General features: G+C 40.2%; 2 protein-coding genes across 2 annotated transcripts; both read left to right on the top strand.

Annotated features, from left to right (window-relative positions):
• The first annotated feature begins 364 nt into the window (after positions 1–364).
• Positions 365–3,257, top strand: LOC134815584 (uncharacterized). Its single transcript, XM_063824132.1, has 3 exons — positions 365–1,731; positions 1,881–1,988; positions 2,499–3,257. Exons 1-3 carry the CDS (start codon positions 612–614, stop codon positions 2,591–2,593), a joined length of 1,323 nt encoding a protein of 440 aa, XP_063680202.1. The 5' UTR covers positions 365–611; the 3' UTR covers positions 2,594–3,257.
• Positions 3,258–3,683: 426 nt separating this feature from the next.
• Positions 3,684–5,986, top strand: LOC134815330 (uncharacterized). The gene is made up of 3 exons (XM_063823846.1): positions 3,684–4,841; positions 5,004–5,111; positions 5,467–5,986. The coding sequence occupies exons 1-3, from the start codon at positions 4,367–4,369 to the stop codon at positions 5,559–5,561; spliced, it is 678 nt and encodes a 225-aa protein (XP_063679916.1). The 5' UTR covers positions 3,684–4,366; the 3' UTR covers positions 5,562–5,986.
• Positions 5,987–17,201: the final 11,215 nt, after the last annotated feature.

The following is a 17,201-nucleotide window of genomic DNA, read 5'->3' as shown; positions in this document are numbered from 1 at the left end:
CACTCACCCAGGCTATTATGTTCAAACCATAAACATAATAATAAAGATTCGGCAGAATCATGACAGGCTGTGCGCCGCCCAGTATTTGTTTGTAGCTTAACGGGTGATACTCGTAGTCGTAAAATATCTGGACCGTCGACGAGTCCAACTCGGCGCGCGTCCTGGTAGGTTGTTAACCTACAATTTTGAATTTGTAGCGCGATCACGATGCGTTACTGGGCCGCGCCGCGCATCTCATTGTCTCAATATTCAATAGTTCCAATACTTGATACACCCTGTATAGTGTATAGTATGATCAAATTCAATGGTGTATGATGTATTACAGTTACACCTCAACTTAACCGCATTTATCGCAGTAACTGCTGGCACTAGTCTGTTGATACCGAAAATTAAATTTCTGTCACTCGCTTTTCCCATTCATTTACAATTGCAATAGGTTGAGATAAAGAAGTAACTACCTGAAGGCAGCTATACTCGGCAATAACGATTCAATAAACATGGGATCAAAAGCGAGCGACTGATTTCATTCTCGGCTCCATAGTCCATACCCATTATAGCATTTATTACATACCGGCCTGACTAGCATCATTTCTTACCCGTGAATTGCAGATATGTTTATTTTGTTATTCGCTTTTACTTGTCTACCAGCTGCTTCCTCCGACGATTACATTTACAATGCACTTCACTTTGGAAGCTCCAGTAATGACTACGTCGGGTTTAACTTTGACATGGCACCATTCAGAAACTCGCTCTCTCTCTGTTCGTGGATAAAACGCGTAGACACATCCGCCTCCTACCCGGTAGTGTTTAACTACTACATAAGTGGCCCTGAGATCTATATAGGATCTGATGGGCGAGTCAACATGGTAGTAGGAGATGAAAGTTTGAATAGCCTGGAAAGTAAGTTTACAACACCTTTAGGAAGGTGGTTTAGTTACTGTTTAACCTGGTCACTAGCCACGAGAACAAGCAAGCTGTATCTGGACGGTAATCTAATAGCCACGGCTCAGACACCATCTGGGAGAGCATTGACAATGGGAGGGACCTTGTTCTTCAATAGATTCTCTCATTCTACAAATTCTGGTTACATTTTTGGAGGGCAGATCTCCCAATTTAACATTTATTCGGATGTTCTGAGCTCTGAATCAATCCAGAAAATAACAGAAGGGGGTCTTTGTTTTGATCTGGAAGAGTTCTCAGAAATTAGGGTCCTTCGTTGGGAAGTTATTCTGGACAGATCAAGAAATGGAAATGTGAGAGAGGTTACGGTGTGTACACAAGAGAAATTATCCAGTCAGAAATCACAAAGGAGGTTAGCAGAGATTACTGGACAGTACAATGAAACAAAGACTCAACTGAGTAAGATGGAAAGAACGCTGGAGGTAGTAACTGGAAAACTGAAGTATACAGAGGAGAAACTGGAGGTAGTAACTGGACAGCTCAACTCTACAGAGGAGAAACTGGAGGTAGTAACTGGACAGTTCAAATCTGCACAAGATGAGCTAGTAGCTGTGAAAGGTGACCTACAGACGGAGACATCTCAACATAACGTGACGGAAGAAAGACTGGATGCCTGCTCCAGAAGACTTGCAGAAACGCAAAGCAAGCTGGAGACCGCCAGAACGTTGGTGAATATTAGCAGGTGGGATGTCCTGTACACCCCGCCTTATTTCAACAAAGTGCTGACTGAGGAACTGTTTCAGCAGTTCACCTCCAGTTGGGATCCACTGAGTGAGTTAGTTTTATATGTTTTATACCTTGAATGCTTTTATCTCTGTGTTTTCAAGTTTCGGTAAAGCATCTTCTATTTTGCAGCACAATTTACCAGGGAAAATATAAATTTTCTAATCTCCCCGTAATAGTTACCGCTGATATTTCAGGAAAGTTTGTAGGCACTAACTTGACTGACGGTGTGGTAGAGCACTTCAGACAATACCACAAGGAGCCCGAGTGTGATACATTTGAGCAGTTCTCATCTAGCATGCTTAGTAAGTAACATTGTGGCAGCACTGTCGTGGCATTGTGGCAGCACTATTGTGGCAGCACTATCGTGGCACTGTGGCGGCACTATCGTGGCACTGTGGCGGCACTATCGTGGCACTGTGGCGGCACTATCGTGACACTGTCGTGACACTGTCGTGGCACTGTCGTGACATTGTGGCGGCATTGTCGTGACACTGTCGTGACACTATCGTGACACTGTCGTGGCACTGTCGTGACACTGTGGCGGCACTGTCGTGACACTGTCGTGGCACTGTCGTGACACTGTCGTGACACTGTCGTGACACTGTCGTGACACTGTCGTGACACTGTCGTGACATCATGGCGGCACTGTCGTGACACTGTCATGGCACTGTCGTGGCACTGTCGTGGCACTATCGTGACACTCGTGAAATTGTCGTGACATCGTGGCGACACTCTGGTCTATTATGAGATAATAAAGACCTCCAGCTAAGATTAAACTAAACTAGAGTAAAACTATTCACTATTATTTTCAGGACATTTTCTGGGGGTAGAAATGACGTCAGGTATTATTAAACATTTCAAGGAAACTCACGAGGACTCTGCGTGTAACAACAACACAGAGAGTTAGAATTAGATTACTGTAACAGCTCACCCGGAACAATTGCACTTCGCAAACTTATTTCAACATTTTTCGTTATTCATCTGCCAGCATTGATTTCTAACAATTATCGTACTAATAATGCTTATATATGTATACGTACATACTGACTCTAAAGTGACTCGTTCTCATGAACCTCCAATATTTGATTTCAATTCAAATTGTTGATATTTTTGAGACCATCTGATGGAAATTATTCAACATTCTACGTTAGATATAGCGTCATTCTCTGATAAGGATTTGCACTGTTTTACAAAATGTGTTAATCATTCATGATTGAATTAATTAAAATAACATTTAAAATATTTTGATACTGGTAACGACTGTTTAAAAAATGTAGGACTACAGTTGTTACCTACAATTTGTAATGATATTTTGCCGAAAGGTAATTATATTTGACTAACAACTTAACAAGTTTGTTGGGTATTCTGTGAGAGAGTGTGACTACAGTTTTAACCTCCATTGTTTATAACAACGAGTAAGTAGTCACTAGTAATCTAGTTAAACTTAATCTTACTATTACTAATTAGTTGGTTTATTTCTATCACTTTGTGTAAAATGTCTTACAGTGGAGGAAGAACAGCCGAAATGTGTGAACGACCCCCACCGACTATTTTCCAAATTTATTATATCCACAGTTTGTGTATCATTATTTAAAACAACAGTTTATGTGTCACAACAGTTGCTACACGTGTTTACGTGTGAGTCACTGCCTTCTGAGGACACATTAGAAATTTTATACCAATCTGTTTTAAATAAGAACCTCATAATTTATCACATATTGCACGTTTATAACATGCCACTAGCTCCATGGACTATGATTCCAGAGCGTATAAAGTTTCAGAACTTTAAGTGAATACACGAACAGATAACACAATATGCGGAATAACCTATCAAGTCTGAGAATACTGACTCTGAAGAGTAACTTGTGCCACCTTGTTACGTTATCTAACATTAAAACCTTTGTGGTTCAATGTTAGTTCATGTTAAGAGTAATAAGCCCTGCACCAGAAAGTCCCTAGTTTCGTTTTGAAGCCTCCATACCCTGACTAGATAATATTAGCATAATTTCTTACCCGTGAACTGCAGATATGTTTATCTTGTTACTCGCATTGGTTTTTTTACCAGCTGCTTCCTCCGACGATTACAATGCACTTCACTTTGGAACCTCCAGTGACGACTACGTCGGGTTTAACTTTGACATGGCACCATTCAGAGACTCGCTCTCTCTCTGTTCGTGGATGAAACGTGTAGACACATCCACCTCCAATCCGGTAGTGTTTGAGTACCACACAGGTTACAATGAGATCTATATAGGATCTGATGGGCGAGTCAACCAGGTAGTAAGAGATGGAGGTTTGAATAGCCTGAAAAGTAAGTTTACAACACCTGTAGATAGGTGGTTTAGTTACTGTTTAACCTGGTCACTAGCCACGAGAACAAGCAAGCTGTATCTGGACGGTAATCTAATAGCCACGGCTCAGACTCCATCTGGGAGAGCATTGACAATGGGAGGGACCTTGTTCTTCAATAGACTCTCTTATTCTAAAAACTTCTAGTTTCATTTTTGGAGGGCAGATCTCCCAATTTAACATTTATTCGGATGTTCTGAGCTCTGAATCAATCCAGAAAATAGCAGAAGGGGGTCTTTGCTTTGATCTGGAAGAGTTCTCAGAAATTAGGGTTCTTCGTTGGGAAGATATTCTGGACAGATCAAGAAATGGAAATGTGAGAGAGATTACAATGTGTGATTGGAGGAGGAAATTAGAAGATCGTTTGAAGAAACCGCTGGAAGATAAGCTAGCAGAGATAACTGGACAGTACAATGAAACAAAGACACAACTGAGTAGGATGGAAAGAACGCTGGAGGAAGTAACTGAAAAACTGAACTCTACAGAGGAGAAACTGGAGGTAGTAACTGGACAGCTCAACTCTACAGAGGAGAAACTGGAGGTAGTAACTGGACAGCTCAAATCTACACAAGATGAGCTAGTAGCTGTGAAAGGTGACCTACAGACGGAGGCATCTCAACATAACGTGACGGAAGAAAGACTGGATGCCTGCTCCAGAAGACTCGCAGAAACGCAAAGCAAGCTGGAGACCGCCAGAACGTTGGTGAATATTAGCAGGTGGGATGTCCTGTACACCCCACCTTATTTCAACAAAGTGCTGACTGAGGAACTGTTTCAGCAGCTCACCTTCAGTTGGGATCCACTGAGTGAGTTAGTTTTATCTGTCTTATACCTTGAATGCTTTCATCTCTGTGTTTTCAAGTCGGAATTATAAGTTTCGGTAAAGCATCTTCTAGTTTGCAGCACAATTAACCAGGGAAAATATAAATTTTCTAATCTCCCCGTAATAATTACCACTAATATTTCAGGAAAGTTTGTAGGCACTAACTTGACTGACGGTGTGGTAGAGCACTTCAGACAATACCACAAGGAGCCAGAGTGTGATGCATTTGAGCAGTTCTCATCTAGCATGCTTAGTAAGTAACATTGTGGCAGCACTGTCGTGACACTGTGGCGGCACTGTCGTGGCATTGTGGCAGCACTATCGTGGCACTGTGGCGGCACTGTCATGGCACTGTCGTGGCACTGTCGTGACACTGTGGCGGCACTGTCGTGGCACTGTCGTGGCACTGTCGTGGCACTGTGGCGGCACTGTCGTGAAACTGTCGTGAAACTGTCGTGAAACTGTCGTGACACTGTCATGGCACTGTCGTGACACTCTCGTGACATTGTCGTGACATCGTGGCGGCACTTTTGTCTATTATAAGATAATAAAGACTACCAGCTAAGATTTAAATTAAACTAAAGTAATCTATTCACTATTATTTTCAGGACATTTTCTGGGGGTAGAAATGACGTCAGGTATTATTAAACATTTCAAGGAAACTCACGAGGACTCTGCGTGTAACAACAACACAGAGAGTTAGAATTAGATTACTGGAACAGCTCACCCGGAACAATTGCACTTCGCAAACTTATTTTAACATTTTTCGTTATTCATCTGCCAGCATTGATTTCTAACAATTATCGTACTAATAATACTTATATATGTATACGTACATACTGACTCTAAAGTGACTCGTCCTCATGAACTTCCAATATTTGATTTCAATTCAAATGATTGATATGTTTGAGACCACCTGATGGAAATTATTCAACATTCTATTTCTACGTTAGATATAGCGTCATTCTCTGATAGGATTTGCACTGTTGTACAAAATGTGTTAATCATTCATGATTGAATTAATTAAAATAACATTTAAAATATTTTGATACTGGTAACAACAGTTGTTACCTACAATGTGTAAGGATATTTTGCCGAAAGGTAATTATATTTGACTAACAAATTCACAAGTTTGTTGGGTATTCTGTGAGAGAGTGTGACTACAGTTTTAACCTCCATCGTTAACTTAACAACGAGTAAGTAGTCACTAGTTATCTAGTTAAACTTTATCTTACTATTAGTAATTAGTTGGTTTATTTCTATAGCCTATATTTTGATACTGATAACGACTGCTTAAAAAATGTAGGACAACAGTTGTTACCTACTATACTAGTAGAGGCTCTTATGGCATTTTCTGCTCGATACGCTAGGGACCCCATATACAACTTACTGTAAAATATAGACGTTTTTTGGACCGTAGAATCGATTTAAAGTAATTTCGAGATAATTGGGCTCAGTTTCCCCGGGTAAAATCACAAAAAAAAGATTTTTGGGCCAAAAATAGACCAAAATCCTTTTTTTTGTCATACGTTGTATGACTTGCCGCGCACGAGTGCGCGGCTCCCCTGTATCGTCGAAACTCTACCATCTACAGTGAAGCGACCGTGGGGGTCACCGCGTGATTTAATTTACGATGTCAATTCATGGCAGCTCGGCGCGGCACAGTAGCGCATCTCGCCGATGTCGCTGTGAGAAGCCTCATTGAGTGCGCGGCGCGGCACAGTAACGCATCGCGCTACAACCACGTGATAAAATGTTTTTTGATATTTTGAGCAAGTTAATTTTGTTGGCATGTCGGCAAAATTTGCATGGAGATAGTTAAAACACATCCGCACAAGATGGTGTTTACCTGGGGACCTCAGGCTATCATGTCTACAAACGAATAGAGATTAGGCGGAATGACAGGCTGAGCGCGGCCCAGTAAGATGGCAAGTGCTACGAAGTAGCGCGCGCTTGGCCAGACCATTAACTATGGTCAAATCATCCCCAAAAAGTGGTCAAAATTTTTTGCGCGCACTTCATTTTTGGTACTTATGTGCTATATTTTGGAATTTTTAACGATATATCTTGCAATATAATAACAATTAATTCAAATATATTAAATATAATTTGGACCAACAAATTCATTTTAAATGGAACCAAAATTTTAGGTGCGCCGCGCATATTTTCGAAAATTTACACCGTAGTATGAAAATCGAGCGCTAAAGCAAATACTATCATAATTTCACAAGAATACCTTGGATCAGTGGCGTAACGAAGGGCCCTGCTGACCCTGCTGTGCAGGGGGGCGCCGTCTTAGGGGGGCGCCAAATCGTCGTTTGAATGTGGGACAATTTCGAAAACTTAACTAAAGTACTAGCAAAACTGCGCGTTTTGCTCTAGATACACACTTTTTTAGAGATTTTATCTGCGTATCCTCTAAAATCACCTAATTTGTTCAATTTTAGGGAGGGGCACCAAAAGGGGAGGGGGCGCCAACAGGGGGGCGCCTTTTCGGCAGGGGGGCGCCAACAGGCAACGTTACGCCACTGCCTTGGATGTTTCTTAGTGTTGTTGTTGCATTTCGAAACTCCTTTTCGCCCTATTTGGTTATCTTTTTGATGTGTAATCTGATTACTAACTATGTGTGTGCTGTGGCCATTTCGAAATATTCAATAAGGTTATGTTTTTTAAATTGAAGGTCTTATACCATATATGACTTGAATGGTTTTTCGATAAAGTTTCACAATTTCATGAAGGGACAGTTTAAATAGAACAGTTTTTAGAAGAGCTTTAACGATTCCAAAGATTGATCAAATTGATTGTACATCTTAGAAGCTACTACAGAGAAGCTACCCACACCAAACGTAAATCTGAACGGATAAGTTGGAGCCAATCCTAGTAAGAATTTGTGAGATAGCAGTAAGATTTTGAATGCAATCCTCTTCTCTATATTCAACCAGTAAAGATTGATCAGTTCATCCTCAAGATGGTAATGTTTATATTGCTTTTCAACAGCTTTGGCTATGGCATTTTATAGTAACTGTACCTGATAGGATATAGGGATACACTGATACAAGGATAAAGAAGTGATAACTACATTTATTGAGTTCACAATAGTGGTAATCTTGAAATAAACATTGTCATCAGGGGGGGGGATGACATGTCTCCAATGTCTCCCGCACCTTATCTTTTCGAAAAAGAGAAAGACATTGGAGACATTGGAGACACCGCTTTTGGAGACATTGGAGACATTGGGGACATTGGAGACACAGTTTTTGGAGACATTGGGGACATTGGACACATTGGGGACATTAGGGAGGGGGGGTCATATTTTTTGTCCGTTCGGTACCCTATATTTTCAAAACGGACAAAAAATAGAGCGGACTAAAACGGACAAAAATAGACAAAAATAGACAAAAATAACAAAAATGGAAATAACATTTAGATTTTAGATGCTTCCTCCTCCTACTCTTCCTCCTCCTCCTCCTGGGTCTTCCTGATCTTCCTCAGTTCTCGTCCTCCTCCCCTCCTCAGTCCTCCTCCTAGTCGTCCTCAGTTCTCCTCATCAGTCCTCAACAGTCCTCCTCCTCTACAGTCCTCCTTCTCCTCCTCCTGAGTCCTCCTCCTCTTCATCATCCTCCTCTTCCTCCTCAGTCCTCCTCAGTCCTCCTCCTTCTCTGTTATCGGCCTTGCAGAAACAAACACTAATCCCGAAAATGGAACTCTGTATCAGCTTAACGGATACTCCTCCTGTTACCAATCACGCTACTTTTGCCAAGAGAAAAACCAGTTCAAGGGTAAAGGGTCAGGAGTGTGTCTTTACCTACACGATTCCCTTAACTTTAACAAAATCACTGACTTATCTCTCTGTAATGAACACATAGAATCACTGTTTGTATCTATCACTAGCTTGCAAGATCCAACTGTCGTAGGGGTTATATACCGTCCCCCAAACGCATCACTTGAGATGTTCAACAAAGCGTATGAATGTATTCTCTCAAAACTGAATGGCAAAAAAGTATATATTCTTGGTGATTTCAATGTTAACATTTTGAACGACCCATCTCCATCAGAGGACAAATTCCAAGAAATAATATTCAACAACGGCTTCATACCAACCATATCAGTACCAACTCACCAAATGCCTGGCTGTTCCAGGACCTGTATTGACAATATCCATACCAATGTCGTAGATCAATCCCTTATTTCTGGTGTGATATCTGACAAGATCTCCCACCATCACCCTATATTCACTCTTATTGAACTTTCCCCTGACTCTGTAGGGGGAAAAGTGGTCGATTTAAGGGTTCCGTTGGATCGGTTTGTTCACAACGATTTCTCAACGGAATATGGTAGTTAAGACCCTTACGAACATAATTAGACTTGTTGCCAATTTTGTATCTCGCCGCCACACCCTTTTTTTGCCACGCCCATTTTGAGGGTCTCGCGTGTAGTGAAAATCAGAGTTTTTGATAATTTTGGTCGAATTTGTCATGCTATATATCAAACTAGGGGTTTTAAGACTCGAGAAACACGTTGCAACTATCTGTTTAAAGCCAATGTGCTCAGGAAACGCGTTCTCTGATATTATCTAGATTAGAATGAAACAAATTATGATAAAATGGGTGCAGTTACATGAGTACTTTGCGAATACATATTTCCATATTTAGCGTTTTGTTTAATTATTCAGTCTCAAGAACTTAATTACAATGTTCAAATACTAAAGTTAACTGGTTTCACAAAGTCTGGTAAACAATTAGACATTAAGCAAAAGACAGTCCCTGGCATTCCCACGCTGCATATATGCATATATATTACACATATATTTGTGTATGCACGATGGGATAAGATGATCTCTAACTTGCTGGGCTCATACTATCGGAATGCTCTGTGGAGGAAGACTTAAACTCGAGGTGTATGGGGCGTAGGCCCGCCCTGCCTTCCCCAGGGATGCCCGATAGACGAAGATCTCTCACATTTTTCGTTTTGAACTGCAATCGGTACGTGTGCTCTTTTTTCAACTTTTTATAATGCCATGAATATTTGTGCACAAAGAAATTGTCAGAAATTCGAATTCAATCTAATAATATAACTTACTTTTTACTTTTGTAAGTTTTTAAATTTAATTTAACCGTCCTCACTTTCAGAGTATTGCTATTACATGATCTTGTCTAAATTGAAACGTCGTCGGGTCGACTTTACACTAGATAACTGCATTCTTTGCCAAGAGGTGCATGGCAACCAAACAAAAAGTAAGTTTAAATTGCTATATATATCCCGCTTTGTTTTTTCAAAACTTTTGTATACGAATAACTAGTTGCAGGAATTAATATCAGCAACAACATTTGCTATGTAATCGTCCAGTTTTGTCTTTCAAATGTGCAGTACCGAATATCGATATTGCAGTGTAAACATCGTACATGGTCTAATTTATGTCCTCTTACTATATGTATAAGTTAATTGTGTTTGTTTCTAGGTTGCCCAAGCAGTGTCGAAATTATCGACAAGCTTCTTAAGAATGTCCATGATCGAGCATCTTGGGGAGACCAAAAGGTACTGGAGACGTGCCAAATTCTCCTAAAATCTGGCAAAACTGCTATTGACCTGCTATCTGGCTGGTATCATCGCATCTGTTATCAGGAATTCAGCTCCATAAGTAAACTTCAACGGTGCAAACGGCGCTACCAAGAATCGATTGACTCAGGTACGGTCTATGTGCTTTTTGTATAAAGTTTATGCAACGTATTTACTAAGCCACCATCTTCTTACTGGATTCTGATTACCAATTAAGGCATTTAAAAATATACTGACTCAAAATTTTACAGGTGCCTTTTGTCCTTTAAATTTAATTTATGAAAATTACATATTTGTGCATCCTGTCGCTGTCTGACAGTTGCAAACATAGAATTAAATGCAAAACGCGTATTGATTATTTTATTTTCTCAGGAGAACCCTGTCAGCTAAATCGTGGTCCAGGAAAGCCTGCTAATAAAGATCCCCCGCACATCTCTCCTGAACCTCATGAAGGAATACTAACAAGATCTCAAGCATTGCCGTCTTCAGTGTTCAGGTCAGTTTTAGATTTAAAAGACTGCAGCACTTTTCGTTTTAAATTGATAATAATTAAAACAAGGTCATATTGTGTTATCTTATAACTGTTCGTGTAGGAGTACGTTATTTGCTTGATAAAGTCTGTTCATTTGCGTGATATTGTCCCTTTGTGCGTGATAAAGTCTGTTCATTTGCGTGATATTGTCCCTGTGTGCGTGATAAAGTCTGTTCATTTGCGTGATATTGTCCCTGTGTGCATGATAAAGTCTGTTCATTTGCGTGACATTGTCCCTGTGTGCGTAATCAACTCTGTTTATTTGCGTGATATTGTCCCCGTGTGCGTGATAAAGTCTGTTCATTTGCGTGATATTGTCCCCGTGTGCGTGATAAAGTCTGTTCATTTGCGTGATATTGTCCCTGTGTGCGTGATAAAGTCTGTTCATTTGCGTGATATTGTCCCTGTGTGCATGATAAAGTCTGTTCATTTGCGTGATATTGTCCCAGTGTGCGTGATAAAGTCTGTTCATTTGCGTGATATTGTCCCTGTGTGCGTGATAAAGTCTGTTCAATTGCGTGATATTGTCCCTGTGTGCGTGATTAAGTCCGTTTTTTGCGTGATATTGTCCCTGTGTGCGTGATAAAGTCTGTTTATTTGCGTGATATTGTCCCTGTGTGCGTGATTGAGTCCGTTTCGGTTTATTTTCGTGATATTGTCCTTGTGTCCGTTTAGCCGTGTTGCTGGTGATGTAATTGATAAATATTAACCCTAATTAACTGTTAATTATTATTAATCTTAAAGATAAATTCAGGAGTTCAATTGATTCTATTTTATTTCTGTTCGCAGATCGTGTGTGTTCTGCCTGGGGACAGCTGATACACTGCATCTCGTTCTCACTCTCCCTGTAAGTGAATCATTTTGTCGTATTGCTAGGGTCACTACTGATGAACAGCTTGGGATTCGCTTGAGAGCTGTCCCAGATGCGGTTGCTGGAGATATCATGTATCATAAGAAGTGTTTGGTTGAAGCAGAGAGAAATGCCGATCAAATTGAACAGAAGAGGGTGCAGAGTACCGAGCCAGGACAGGCCGTAGACCTTGAGTTTCTTATTTGGCTATTAGATAAGTGCGAGACTGTTGGTTACAGAGACTTTCGGACCAATACCAAGGAGCTACATAAACAGTACGTCACCATTTTTTCGCACCATGTTCCTGTCGATGAGAGTGTTCTTGGAGCAAATAAGTTTAAAAAGCACATTAAGGAATTGATTCTTGACAATCTAAGTGGTATAGTCTTCATCCCGAACACACTAAAAAATCGTCCTGATACTGTATGTTCTACTAGAGTTGTCTCTTTTGCAGTTGATGCATTGATTGAGGATCTTAATATGTGGAATATTCGTAAGGCAGCACTTGTGATTCGAAAGTCGATGGAGGACGCAGAGCTAAGCAAATGGACGTTTACAGGAGATTTTACCTCATTCCAGTCTCCTATTGAATTGAAATCGTTTCTGAAATGGCTGCTGTATGGTGATGTTACCGGCGATCTTACACAATTTAAGGCTAAAGAAACCAGCAAGACAATAGATATGCTGTGTCAGCTCATCTCCATTAACACGAAAAGTGATCGATCTGTGAGAAGAAGCTTAGCCAAAGGTGATGTTAATGGCCCACAACAGCGATTCCACAGTAATGAAACCCCTTTCTCTGTTGGTTTAGGACTCTCCATCCACAACAGTACTCGGAGCAAAAAGATTATTACGGAAACGAAGGGCCTTAACGTTTCTGAAGACTACAAAAAAATAAAGCTCATTGAAGATTGCATCGAGAGTTACGCCAAGGTACATTGTTTAGATGAAAACAACTGCTACGTGCCTTTAACAATCTGCAAAAAAACAAGACCCTATTTTGCCATTGATAACTCTGATTTCCAGCGGGACAGTAAAGATGGGAAAGGTCAGCTCCATGGTACATTGATAACAGTTTTCCAGAATGATGTTAAGTTGGGAGAACAAGTGATTAAGTTGTCAAGGGTATCATCAACTCAAAATGATGACACACGGAGCGATCTCAACGTTAAGCTGCAGCAATGTTACCCCCCAAAGATGTTATCTCCACCTCTTCCAAAGTATCGTGGAACTGTATGTGTTGACGAGCAAAGATATCAACATTACGACGAAACCTGGGGCTTACAACAGCTATATGATGAAGAAAATCAGTTTACACTTACCTGGAAATCATACAACGCGAGACTTTGTTCCAAAGCTGGGGTCACAAACATTGCAATGCTTCCTCTTATAAAGTCACCGCCTACAGATTGGTCGACACTGTATACAGCATTGAAGATGTGCCAAGGCATATCTACAAAAATCACACCAGATCAAAAAACGATCGTCACTTTAGATCTGCAGCTGTACATAAAGGCGATACAGTTGTATTCCAAAGGGGATATCGGAGATCACTTCATATTCAGGATGGGCGAGTTACATGTAGTTTTTGCTATGTGTAGAGCTATTGGGAAATATATTGACAATAGTGGACTCGAGAAGCTGTTCAGTCACTGCGGTATTTACGGTCCATTAGCCATAGGGAAGATTCTAGAAGGAAAGCACATGAAACGGTGCGTGGCTGCTAGCCTGATATTATACACGTCCATTTTTCAGACATTATACGATCAATTTCTGGACACTGACGATGAATCTAAGGAAAAGGTAAAAGAAATTGTCGGTCCCATTCTGCATAAGATGAGAACAGGCTTACAAGATGTGCCTTCCTGTCACAATCAGCTCATCGAGGAATTGAAGTCGGGTAAAATCTTTTCAAAGTTCCAGACATTCAGGGAAGATCTTCCGAAACAGGGAAAGTTTCTCAATAATGTGTTAGAAATGATACAAACAATGTTACTATTTATGAGAGCTACAAGGCAACAACTTTGGAACTTACACCTAGTATCATTGGATAAATTCACAAAATACTTCTTTGCTTTGGATTTGCAAAACTACGCCAGAATGACACCTGTGTACTTGTCCTCAATGAATAAACTCCGAACCGAAGATCCAGCAACGTGGTTATTCCTCTCCAAAAATTTTTGTTGTAATAAAACTGAAGCGCCTTTCGTAGCGATAGGAGTGGACCACTGTCTTGAGCAAGTTAACAAAGAGCTTAAGTCGATGGGAGGGATAGTAGGTTTGTCAGACGAAGGAATTGACACGTACGTTTTAACTGCACCGATTAAACGATTACTGCGGGAGCAATTTACTAAGCAGTTTGAGACATCAAATCCTGATACAACAAACCATATTCATTATGAAGACGCAAATGGTTATAAAAAGTTTCACACCGAACGAGTCCAAATTTACAAAGCTGCGTTAGTTGATTTCCTTGATGTTGACTTGAAGACGACCAAAATAGTGTTCAATGTGATGTCTCACACCGTACTGAAAGACGATATGGAGATACTGAACATCAAAGAAATTGGGGAGGTAATGTTGAATGATTTCACAACTGAAAGATTTGAAGGGTCGAAAACAAACGTCTCTATATGGGAAACATTAACAAAACGGAAACTGAAAACCTTCAAGACTCTGAATAAAGCCATAACGATCAAGACCACAGAAAAGATTGTTAAACTCAGAGAGGAGCGAGGGCTAATGACACGTCTCCTCGTAATATCACGCTCAAGATCAAGCCTGGATGTTGCAGAACTGGTGAAGACTTACGAGTTTAGCGTGGTTCCTCACTCTTTGTTCAACTCTGAAGGAAGATTATTGAAGTGCACTGACAAGTCTGACTTTTTCAATGATATAATTGGTCACGTCGGAGTTTCAACAGAGAAATCATCACATTCCCCATCGCAGGACTTTATTGTTATTGACGGTATGGGTATTGCAAACCAGCTGAAAATGTCTCCAGATATTGTTACACTAGAAGATCTTTCGAAACAATTTACTAAACGGATTATTGACGAAACTTCTCTGTATCCAAAGGTTGTCTTAGTATTTGATCGTTACGACCAATCATTGTCCAATTCGAAGAAACAGACATGGTGTGACAGACACAAAAATCAAATTGAATACAAACTGTCAGAGCGGACCATTATCAAAAACATCAAACTTAAGGAGCTTATGTCTCACCCAGAGAACAAAAAAATCATGTGTCAGTTTTTCTCAAAGATGGTCATGGCTGAATTAGGTTCCTTGCACAAGTTGTTTATCATTGTGCAAGGAACTGAGATACTATCAAATATGCCAGAGTGGGAAATTGAAACACATAGCCAGCACGAAGCTGATACACTTTTGCTGTGCATTATCAGGCAGCTTAGCTCTGATGCTGTGAACCCTCCGACATTTCGGATAGTATCTCCAGATACCGATGTGTTTATACTAGCTATATATCTTACAACGCAGGTAACTGGTATGGACATAATATTTGAGCTGATAACGAGTAAAAGAAGAAAAGTAGTCCCAATAAAGTCGGTGGTGAATTCTCTTGGATTAAGTTTATGCGAGGCCCTCCTTGGAGCTTACATTTTCACGGGATGTGATTACACAGGCAGGTTCAACAAAATCACCAAATCAAGGGCGTTAAAAACACTTCGTTTGTTTGCCGATGACGAAGCTATGATGAGAGGCCTGAAACTGTTCGGTGGAGGTGAAGAAATCGCACATGATGTGATTGACTGTCTTAGTTTGTTCACTGTAAAACTGTATATAAAGAGACAAGACGATCTCAATAGATACTCTAATGTCAAGGACGTTGGCTCCTTGAGATGGGAGCTATATTCCAAACATCAGGAAGATGGAGAAGTCCTGCCTCCAACGGAAGCAGCACTTAAATTCCATATAAAACGAGCAAACTACGTCACACTCATGTGGAAACGTTCAATTTTAAGCTTTCATCCCACACTTCCCGATTGTTCTGTAGACCAGGGGTGGAAGATTGAAGATGGCAGATTGGCAGCTGTCATGACGGACATTTTACCTGCACCGGAATTTTGTATAGAGATGATAACCTGCAAATGTAAAAAGAACAAGTGCGTGAACAACCAATGTGGTTGCCACAAAAACAATCAAAGGTGTTCAGAAGCCTGTTTATGCATAGACTGCGATAACGAAGATAGTATGTTTGAAACCGTCGACTAGCTTTAAATGAAGTGCTTCACAATGAACAAATTTTAATGAACTATGATCAAAATGCATCAACACAATATATATGGATATTTTGGTTATGAAGTGCACTTTAATTTTGAATTGTACCATATTTCGTCAGTATATTGTACCTTGTTTATTTCACTGCCAGCGTGTTTACACTTGGCGAGGAGTTTGTTTTATGATGTTTCTCTATTATACCAAATGCCTATGGTATTCTGAGTATTTTTCAGTCCAACAATGATACTAGATTTGATTGTTTTAAATATCATTTCAGTACCTTGAGATGGGAAACTTTGTTTATTCCTGTTTTCAAGATCAAAATTCAATAAAATTTATCGAAATGTTGATTTTGAATTGTTTTAGACTAAAATAGATAGTTGCAACGTGTTTCTCGAGTCTTAATACCCCTAGTTTGATATATAGCATGACTAATTCGACCAAAATTATCAAAAACTCTGATTTTCACTACACGCGAGACCCTCAAAATGGGCGTGGCAAAAAAAGGGTGTGGCGGCGAGATACAAAATTGGCAACAAGTCTAATTATGTTCGTAAGGGTCTTAACTACCATATTCCGTTGAGAAATCGTCGTGAACAAACCGATCCAACGGAATGCCACTTTTCCCCTTACTACTGTGCCAACACCTGATTCACCAGACAAAATTACTATACACTACGACTATAGTAATGCTAACTTAGAGAAGCTCTGTCTTGAAATAGAAAACGATATAGATAGGTTCCACCACAGCTGTAACACATTTGACTCTTTCGTGCAGTTATTTCAAGAAAAGATAGATTTGTCTTGCAAACTTCTAACTCCTAGAACCACTAAACGTAACAGCATAACCAACCCTTGGATCACCCAGGGCCTCATTAACTCCATCGACAAGAAAGCTAGGTTGTATTTCGAATGGAAGAAGACTTGTACATTAAAACTACCTGATGGGGATCCAAACAAGCACATCTACTACAAGGAATTCGACAAGTTTCTCAAGAGCTCAATAAAGATGGCAAAGGCTATGTGCTATACTCAAAAATTCGAGAAGTACAGCATGAACTCAAAAAAGACTTGGGAAATTATAAATGAACTCCGTGGCAAAAATTTGTCTAGATGTAAGGACGATTTTGTTATAGATGGCCAGAGAGTTACTTGCAGACGAATAA

The sequence above is a fragment of the Bolinopsis microptera genome, chromosome 5 (assembly GCF_026151205.1).
Source record: "Bolinopsis microptera isolate Bmic1 chromosome 5, MBARI_Bmic_1.0, whole genome shotgun sequence".
Taxonomy (NCBI): Eukaryota; Metazoa; Ctenophora; class Tentaculata; order Lobata; family Bolinopsidae; genus Bolinopsis; species Bolinopsis microptera.
The sequence above is the reverse complement of the archived record's forward strand: the minus strand, read 5'-3'. Positions and strand labels throughout refer to the sequence as shown.

What these genes read in the sequence shown, in the direction of transcription:
- LOC134815584 (XM_063824132.1), top strand. Translation starts at nt 612, where the DNA reads ATGTTTATTTTGTTATTCGCTTTTACTTGTCTACCAGCTGCTTCCTCC. An exon ending in CTCCAGTTGGGATCCACTGA is followed by an intron (nt 1,732 to 1,880) that starts GTGAGTTAGTTT and finishes CTGATATTTCAG; the next exon opens with GAAAGTTTGTAGGCACTAAC. An exon ending in GTTCTCATCTAGCATGCTTA is followed by an intron (nt 1,989 to 2,498) that starts GTAAGTAACATT and finishes TATTATTTTCAG; the next exon opens with GACATTTTCTGGGGGTAGAA.
- LOC134815330 (XM_063823846.1), top strand. Translation starts at nt 4,367, where the DNA reads ATGTGTGATTGGAGGAGGAAATTAGAAGATCGTTTGAAGAAACCGCTG. An exon ending in CTTCAGTTGGGATCCACTGA is followed by an intron (nt 4,842 to 5,003) that starts GTGAGTTAGTTT and finishes CTAATATTTCAG; the next exon opens with GAAAGTTTGTAGGCACTAAC. An exon ending in GTTCTCATCTAGCATGCTTA is followed by an intron (nt 5,112 to 5,466) that starts GTAAGTAACATT and finishes TATTATTTTCAG; the next exon opens with GACATTTTCTGGGGGTAGAA.